The sequence below is a fragment of the Tupaia chinensis genome, unplaced genomic scaffold, assembly GCF_000334495.1.
Source record: "Tupaia chinensis unplaced genomic scaffold, TupChi_1.0 Scaffold000659_1, whole genome shotgun sequence".
Classification (NCBI taxonomy): Eukaryota; Metazoa; Chordata; class Mammalia; order Scandentia; family Tupaiidae; genus Tupaia; species Tupaia belangeri.
Genome location: NW_006160181.1, coordinates 631,789 through 640,999, shown reverse-complemented (window position 1 = coordinate 640,999; position 9,211 = coordinate 631,789). Strand labels below are relative to the sequence as shown.

The 9,211-nt window shown below is 51.7% G+C and overlaps 2 protein-coding genes across 3 annotated transcripts in view; one reads left to right on the top strand and one right to left on the bottom strand.

Annotated features, from left to right (window-relative positions):
- Positions 1–2,764, top strand: part of LOC102481893 (immunoglobulin superfamily DCC subclass member 3) — a gene marked incomplete in the record, with an annotated part of 8,752 nt that extends 5,988 nt beyond the window's left edge. The window contains 5 exon segments of the mRNA XM_027776304.1: positions 165–329; positions 413–601; positions 692–799; positions 934–1,063; positions 1,577–2,764. Of these exon segments, the coding sequence (XP_027632105.1) occupies positions 165–329; positions 413–601; positions 692–799; positions 934–1,063; positions 1,577–1,580 (596 nt within the window).
- A 2,087-nt stretch (positions 2,765–4,851) lies between these two features.
- The window catches only part of GATAD2B (GATA zinc finger domain containing 2B), a 26,912-nt gene continuing 22,552 nt past the window's right edge, over positions 4,852–9,211 (bottom strand). For both annotated transcript variants that reach the window (XM_006159813.3, XM_006159814.3), the window contains exon 11: positions 4,852–9,032. In XM_006159813.3, the coding sequence (XP_006159875.1) occupies positions 8,899–9,032 (134 nt within the window). In that variant the 3' untranslated portion in view covers positions 4,852–8,898. The remainder of the gene's footprint in view (positions 9,033–9,211) is intronic.

Here is a 9,211-nt window from a genome sequence, read left to right as displayed (position 1 = left end):
CACCGCGGGCCTGGGGGAGTTGGGTAGACAGCCCAGCCACTGGCTCCAGCCCTTCTGCCTCTGGTCTCCCTGGAGGCCCGGCCGGCCTCAGGTGCTGGCCCTGGTGGGGGATGGAGGGTGCTAGTGAGCGGAGGAGGCCGAGCTGCTAACTGCCCACTCCGCAGAGCCGGCCGGCCCAGAGCTCCAAGAAGCTGTGAGCAAAGGCACCTCTGAGCACGTCTTCTCCGACCTGGAGCCTGCCACAGCCTACACCATCCACCTGAGGGCCTACTCCGCCGAGGGTGCCAGTCAGGACTCTGCCCCCATCCTGGCCTCCACCATGGGCACGGGTGAGTGAGTTTCTCCACCCAGCAGAGCCCGGCTGCAGGTGGGCTGGGGCCCAGCAGGCTCAGGCATCTGCTCTCCCCCACAGCCCCTGCCGCCCTCAGCTTCTCTACCACGGTGGTCAACGCCACTTCCGTGCAGGCCTCCTGGGAGCTGCCACCCCAGCCGGGGCCCATCCAAGGTTTCAAACTCTTCCACCGCAAGCTGCCGGCTGCCCATTTTGAGGGGCCCCTGCTCCTGGCCAGCAGTGTCAGCTCCTTCCTCTACACTGACCTGGGTAAGGCCCTTCTCAGTGTGATCACATCCCAGACGCTGAGCTTCCTGACCCAGAGAGGCCTGTCCCTTCAGCACCCCCTGCTCCCTGCAGAGCCAGCGGCCCTCTATGAGATCAAGCTCCAGGCATTCAATGGCAACGGGGACGGTAACAGCAGTGCCCGCTTGGTCTCTCTGCGCGACGTGCCCCTGGCCACCCCTGGTGAGTGGGGTGCAGTGGAAGTAGCAGGGCTGGGTCAGAGCCGGTGTCTAAATCCCTGGGCTGCCAGCGTCCTGGAAGTGAGGCCAGGCTTGGCCTCCATCCCTGGTCTCTGACGGATGGCTCTGTGTCCACAGGGTCTGAGGCTGGGTGCTCTTGCAGCCATGGTGTGAGCAGCTCGCTGCCTGGGGTTGTGGTGGGCATCCACGTGGGCCTGGCTGCCCTGGTCATTTGCCTCCTCTGCCTCTTCCTGGGCTGGAGACACAGGTAAGGGCAGGTATGGGCGCAGTGGAGGACTGCTGGGAGAGTGGGCCGCTGCGTGCAGGACAGGGAACAGGGGTGCGCTGGCCTGTTGCTAGGAAACGTTTCGTGGGAGACTGAGGAAGGGGGGAGAACTAGCCCTCCCCCCGGGAGTACAGGTGTGCGGGAAGGGCTGGCAGGTGACACGGGCAAGGTAGAGAATGGGACTCCCAAGGCAAAGCCGGGTCCACTCTCTGCATTCTAAGGCAGAGGGAGGCCCAGACAGGCCATGGTGCCGTCTGTCCCTTTCTACCTGGCAGTCTCCTCTGCAGACGGGGGTCCCGGGAATGCTGGGCAGTACCTCAGACCGCCGCGGACAGAGGCAGGGGCCGCGGGGACCAGGCTGAGTGGAGGGAAGCCGGGGTAGAAGATTGAGCTCATTACCCAGGTGAGGGGGATTCAAGTGATAGGAAGTTGGTGGGGGGACCTAGTGTGCTTGAGGCCTGGGGACAGAAGCCTGACCGCCTCCTCCACCCTCAGGTGACCGTGGGACAGCTACCCTTACCCTAGGGCCTCCAGGTCAGCTTCCTCCCAGATGCCACCAACTCTGGATGCACCAAAGCAGCTACCTCACCTGTCCCTGCCATCCCGGAGTCAGGAATGAACCAAAGGTCCCTCAGGCCCTCTCCGGGGAGGGCAGGCCTGGCCAGGGGGTGGGGGGGGAGAACATGTGGTTTCCCTGCTCATCCCCCACTCAAGAAAAGGGAGACTCCGTGTCCTTTCCGCCGACACACCAAATAGCCTCCAACTGAACCAAGTTCAGCTGGGCACTGCCCCTCCAGTGTAGCCACCTCCTGACCCGAATATGAACCTACCCCAAAGACAGAGAGCTTTAAGGGTCCACCTCTGGGAGGCAGGGCAAGGGGCTCTGCCATCACCACCTGACAGCCAGATCTCTGAACTGTTTTTGTCTCTATAAACCCGAGCTGACAGGGACCCAGGGACAGGTCATTGCATTCCTGTGGTCTGAGTGGACAGGGGGGCAAAGGCACCAAGTCCCTCACCTCCCTTCTCCCAACACCCAGAGTCCCGAACATCTGAGCTCAGGTGAGCTTCTCTGAGCAGCCAAATACCCACCCGCCCTTCCCAGATCCAAAGCATTGGTCCCTCTTCAAGGGGCATTCCTTCCTATCTGACTTGTTTTGGAAAGAGATTAGTTTGAGTCAGGGTCTTCGTGACTTCAGGTCCCTTGTAAAAGGAGAACAGAGGCTATGGGATACCCCAACTACCCACCCGCCTCATTTCTAGGGGTCCAAAGCACGCCTCTTCCTCACTCCTCCCTGTGCCAGTCCACGGCGCCCAGGGCCCCATCACCACGCCTTGTTCAGCTGTCACGCCCTGAAGGCCAAAGCCCCAGCTACTCCCTCTAGGGCTGCCCAGTACTATACCAAAAGGTGGTGGTGGGGTCGGGTACGAAGGCCCAGGGCTTGGCGGCTCCTCTGTGCTCTAGGGGAGCGACGCTAGTGCCAATGATAAGACTTCAGCAAGGCTGGGCTCTGCCCTCTGGACAGCTCCCTCTGCACCAGGCGCAGAGACAGCTGCAACCGAGACAGGGGGCAAGGGGGCAAGGGGCCATGGATAGCCCCAGACTTCAAGTCTTTAAGGAAATGACATCTTCTTCTGGTTGGGCCTGTTCTAAGTATTTTGTTGGAAATAAAAAAAAAAAAAATGGAAAAAATAAATAAGGATCTTGTTTATTCCCGGGGTTGGGAAGGGGTGGTGAGACAGAGCAGTTCTGGGTCTCCCAGGAGGTGCTGCACTTGGGTCATTGTCTTCTTCTGCCAGAGGGCTCATGCGCTGGCACAGAGACGGGCTGGGGGGTGGGAGGCAGTCTCCATATAGGGAGTGGCCAGGTTGCATTCCCTTCTCTTCCCATTTCTCCATCCTGCTGGGAGTTGGGGCATATACACACAAAGTGGTCCCCACCCCTTAAGGTGCTGGGCTGAGATTCGAACCTTGGCTGAACATGGGATCCAGTTCCCTTAACTGCCAGGCTACGGGGCTGTCCTTCATTTGGATTATGAAGGAACTATATCCTGCAGCTTGCTTAAATAAAGAGCAGTGTGAGCCCCTACAGTTCTAAGTTCCTCCTCTGGAGAAACGAGTTAAGAGTGGTATGCTGAGAAGGGCCAAGGACAGTCGGGGGATGCCTCTCCCTAGGAGGGAGAGACTGGAGACCCAGTCCCCTTCTCCTGCCACTTTTTGACCCGAGGTCATCAGGTAACAAAAGTGGAGTTGGTGGGTCCCAGAACCCTGGCTCCAGTCAGAAGCGGAGAGGAAACAGGAACACAGAAGTAGTTAAAGGCTTTAAATCATCACAATGGAAGGAAAGGGTCCCAAACCAAAGGCACCCCACAGCTGGACTGTGGGGTGTACAAGCTGTTGCTCGTTTCCCAATTGCCCCTAAAACCCTCCCATCGAACTGTCCCCCCGTGTCCCCCATGACTAAAGCACAGCCACAGGAAAGTTTAGAAACCATTCCTTTCTTTATTAAACATAGCTTGCAAGTGATAAATATTACAAAGTTTTTTTTTCTTTTAATCCTTTCTCCAAAAATTAGCTTATTATTTGAATCTGTCACTGCTGAAATGCTCGGCAGCATCTGAAACAGATGGGAGTGTATTTGCCTTTTTGAAAACCAGTTTCTATTGGTCTTAGTTTTTTCATTTTATTTCCCAAACACAATGCAGAAAATTAGAATGAGTTAAAAAAATAATAATAAAGGAAACTTAAAGAGAGTTGTGCAAAAGGGTCTTGTTCCCCTCCCACCCACCCTATTCAGGGAAGGCCACTGCCCATCCCACCTCCCTGTTCCCCACCCCCAACCCCAATCTACCCTTCCATCTTTCCCAGGGCCTCACCCATCCTCCGGTGTCCTCTCCAGGGCTAACCAGCCAAGACTCTGAAGAGAGTGGGAGCACTCAGCCCAGGCTGGGGAGGGGGGTGGAAACTGGACCCCCAAAGGAGACAGACTGTGAAAAAGTTGCCTTTAAGGGGTTCAGATGAGATTTGAGGGGTGGAGAAAGAAGCAGGTTATAGCTGAACTCTATTTTGTCACCAAGACCGGAGATGTCCCACATCTGCAGCTGACAAAGGGAAGAGGCATTCCTTGGTCAAACGTCCCACGGGACCTGTTTGGTAGTGAGGCGGCTAGGGGCCAGGGCAAGGGATCCCGGTCTAACTCATGTTCCAGACCTCACTCGGCTGCCCTCAGGGGTAGCAGCGGGGACTGGCAGCTCTCCAAGGACACGGTTACATAGATCACCACTTCAACACTTACATTTCCTCCCTGATTTTCAGCCCGACGCTTTCCTCACCTCCAGTTTTTTTTTTTTTTATTTTTAGAAGGTGGGGAAGGAAGCACAAAATTTTATTAGACTTAGTGGCCAGATGATTTTCCTCTCACTTCACTGTTAAGAAAACTGAGACCCAGAAAATTATCTCCACAAAAGTCACATGGCAGGTTAGCAGGAGAGCCCAGGTCTCCAGCCAGAGCCACCACCCCCTTCGTGTTGGTGCTTCTTATTCTCCAGTCCTAGCCCTGGAGCCCAGCCTCATCTCAAATCATGCAGCCTAAAACTATGCAGAAGGACGTGGCTCTCATTAGGTGAGACCTCCCTAGGACGACTTATTAAATCCTTCCTAACACCCCGACAATCAGCCTTTGCAGGCCCATGAGACTAGGGTTTTTTCTTCTTTTTTGGGGGGGAGGTGTGATGGGGGAAATCCCTTGCATAAGAAAGCTTGACACTGAATTTTGTTATATAGGTATATTGTATATATGCTGATGCAATCAGAGGAAAAAAAAACAGTGCAAATACAATTACAATTCATAATAATACTTGGTTTCGATGCCCCCGGGAACTGCCCCATTCCTCGGCTAACTCCCAACCCCCAGCACTTCCCCATAGTATCAACCTAATGCTGGGGGGTAGGGAGGGTGGGCAGGTTAGGGTAGGGAGTGGGCTCTGCCAAGGCAGTGCTGGTGACCCGGAGGGACAACTCCAGGGTGGGGAGGCAAGGCACAAATTAGGGGTGGGTGGTGGGGGAGGTGGCATCTCTAAAGGAGGGATGGGGTTGGAGCAGCTGCCAGTCTCAGTGTGCTGGGCCCGGCCCACTCCCCTACCCGCCCCTCCACAGCCCTGCCTCCCTACCCCCTCCCCTTCCCCAGAAACCCTTTTGCACGGATCATACACAAACGGGCACATTACGAAATGACATAACACAGTTTCACAATATCCATGGCTAGGGCATTTTTTTCTCTTTTTCAGGTTTTTTTTTTTTTCTACACAATGTACAATTCCTTTTAAATGGATCAAGAAATAGCTTATATACACGAATGAGTCCTTGTTATAACATCTCGGCAGCAAATATCATAAGCTAATGAAGGTCTTGATGGAAGGGAAGGGAGCCTAGGACTGGGGTGAGGGTAGGGGGTTTGGAGAGAAGGGTTATGCCTTCTGGAGAAATGTGGAGAAAAGGGAATGGCTGGGGAAAAGGAACAAAAGTAAAATATCAAGAAGCATCTTTACAAAGCAGTTCTATAGCTAATTCCTTTTTAAAGGGGAAAGGAAAGGTAACCAAAGCAGGAAAACATTTATCTCAGTCTTAAAAAAAAATTGTCTACCATACATGTATCCAAAAATGTGGGAAAAATACTTATTCTAGGGATGGAAGGAGTCCAGATGCTGTGGTCAAATGACAAAACTGACAAATAAGGACCCCTGTCTCCCCGTTTCACCCAAGCCTATTACTAGTCCACCCTCTCAGGGAAGAAGACCCTGTCCACAAACCACAAGTTGTGGTGCCTCTGGGATGGAGGAAGGCAGGTAGAACTCTTGGGAACCTCTCTATTCTTACCCTGGCTTTCAGAGCTCCCAGGGTAAGGATAACTATCCCAACAGAGGGTCTTTCCTCTTATCCTCAGAGCATGAGGTTAGTGTCCACAGGGCCCAAAACCTGGGGATGGGTAGTAAAGAAGACTTGGAGGGACACAAGGCAATCAGTGATTAAAAAAAAGAGAGAGAGAGAGAGAACTGAAGAAGACAGATGGGGAAGAGATGGGAAAGGAGGAAGTAGAAGGTTAATACTTTACCATGATTAGGGAGGCCCCTCACCCCCATCACCAGTCCCTGGGAAGGGTATGAAAATGGGGAGGAGAGAGGATAAGAAATCAAACCTCAGCGATTGAAAAGGGTCACAGAGCTATACTAGCCACAGCAGCTTCTATGTGATTGACCCTGAGGGGATAAAACAGGGAAGCTCCCTGCTCCCCTACGGATTCAGCACCTAAGCAGGCACTCGACTATGGGCTTTCTTCCCCGCCATTCCCCATCTCTACACATCTCACTTCCAAACCCCATTCAAAGTGGCCTGGCTCCCAGGGAAGGGACTCAGCTCAGGGCAGGGACAGCCCCCAGCCAGACGGTATTGCACATTCTCTGCTCCTTACTTTTAATCTCAACTGACAAACTTGGGCACCTCGTACCTCTGAGCACCTCTGAGCTGGGAGAGAGGGAGACATAACAGAAATGGCACTTCATCATGGGAGAGGGGGATGCAAGACAGACATGCCACAAGGCAAGATGACTTGTAGAGAAAACATTAAAAAAAAAAGCTTCCAATTTTGTGGAAGAGAGAAAAGCAAAACCAAACAATTTATCCAGTGCTTTCAAAGCACAGAGGGCAAAGAAAAGATGTAAGAATATATCTTTATATATATATATATAATTTTAAAATAATCCCAGACCCAGTTCCATTAACCCCCCTCCCTCTCCCACCACTTACAGTCAGGGGTACCATATTCCCCAGAAAAATACTCGAAACGACCCGATCACTACCTGTTACTAGCATCTAGCTTCCAGATCATTTCACCGCTGGGGGGCCCAGACACTGGCTGCATCTCTGCTCCTTTATTAAGTGCTCAATGAATTTGGGGAAAGGGAGGAAAGAAAAAAAGCCAAGAAGGCCCGTAGGGCCAGTATAATCACCCACAGTGGCACTGGGGTGTGGGGAGTAGAGGCCAGAGTGAGGGACCTGAGCCTGATTTCAGCTCCTTCCCCCACTCACCTCCCAATTTTATGGGGAAGATGTGCAGTTTATGTGTGTGTTAATTTAAAAAGTGCCTTCTTACTTTAAAAAAATTATTTAAGTTTTAAAAATAAAAGTGGGGGGATTTCCTCAGGTGGCTTTTAAGGGCAAAAATATTGAACTCCTCACACTTGTCTGCTGAGAGCATCTTCCCAATGCACTCCAGCAGCTACTGGAGCTGCAGAGGCAAGTGGGTGTACATGAAGAGGAGAGCAGATGCCTTGACCTTTAAGGGGCTTCCCTTACCTCAAAACTACCTGGTCCCCTTCCTCTTCCCCACAGCGTGGGCAAATGGGATGCTAATCTCCTCACTCCCCAGAACAGCAACATTGCACAATTCAAATCATTCTCTACATTAGTAGCGCTTAAGAAAAAAAAAAGTAAAAACAACAAACAACAAAAAAGTAAAATTAATAGAATTCTGGGGGGTGGGAGTGGGGATGGGGTGGGGGAACTACTTGTATAGTGGAGGTCCAAAGCTGGTCTTCACATAAGCTGTCTGGCACTGAGCAGCTGGTTCTGCAGTTAGTGAAGCGCAGTACAACAGGACTCCGACCTGATGGGATGCCCTCACCCTTATCTCCTGGCACTCATGGGGGGAAGGGACAGGCAGATATGAGAATCTCAACTGTTAGGAGTAATTCCTGCTTACTTCTTCTATTTTCTTCTTTTGTCACTGACTCACTCATGCCCATTGCAAGTTCTAGGATGCTCAGCAAACTCAGCCCAGAGGCAGCTGTGCCTCTGTACTATAGCCAGGGCTGTGGTGAGAAGGGACAGAACAGGGATTTTAAAATAAGATGTGGGGGAGAATTATGCAAAGAAAATAAGATGAAATTATTTGGGGCCTGGATAGACTTCTGTATCTCCATGGGGGTCAGGAGACCAATCTTATTCCCAGCATCCAGAAGGCCAAGGCCAGTGGCCCACCATTTGTGTTCATCATCATACCCTTTTCTCCCCCTCTAAGGGCAAATTCCAGGGTGGTTGCGTTTTAAAGCTTCTCCCTCCAGGCTCTTTCCCCTCACTCTTAAGAGCCCAATTTCAGTACTAACACTGCCTCCCAAACTGTTCAGCCTAAAATACCCACAGCTGGGGTAGTCCTCCTCATTTGATGCCACCCCTACCCCTGGGTTAAGTGCATTCAAAACTTCTGCCCCTAACAACCCCCGTCATGTCCTATTTGGCAGTTGGGGACGCTACTGCAATCTGTAAAGCTCCTATCATTGAACTGAATGTCACATGTGTTTACAAAAAAAAAAAGGAAAAGAAAGAAAAGAAAGGAAAAGGAAAAGATTCAGGGGAGAAAGGGGTTAACCGTCCACTGAACAGAGGGAGGACACACAACATCATTAAAATGATGATAATTACAGTATAAAACGAACTTTAGAAACACACGTTAGAGGGCTTAGATTCTCCCCAGGACCTCATTCTGACCTCTATCAGAGGCAAAGATCCACCACACTGTTAAAGAACATTGAAGGTAAAAGAGCGGCAGAAGAACAGATCGCAGCAGTGTGAAATAAAGGGGAGGTGGCAGGGCAGGGCGTGTGTTTTCTTGTTGATTTCTACTTTTTGTCTTCTGTTTTTCTGTTTTGCTTTCCGTGTATGGTAGGCACCAGTACAGGCACTGCATGCGACGGAAGTTGGGGGAGACTGGAGAGGAAAGGGGTAAAGGATTCAAGGTTGGGGCAGTACAAGTGGAACAGGCGTTATTTCTGTCCACTGATGGACTGCGATATAGACCGGGGAGGGATCATGTCTAAAAGGTATTCACGCTGTCGGTCTGCCAAACTGGGGGCTTTGTGTCCTCCGATGCCAGTGTTCAAGTACGCAATGTTGACACCTAGACCCAGGAGACAAAAGTGGAGGGCACATATTAAAAGAGTAAACGACTTTCTCTTCTGGTGACCCTGGGATTACGATTAGAGGTGGGAAGAAACATTACAAGTTGCCTGCATGTGTCCAGAGTTAGCTAGTTTTATTTCAGTAGCAACTACCACTCTTACTCCCAAACTTTAGGGA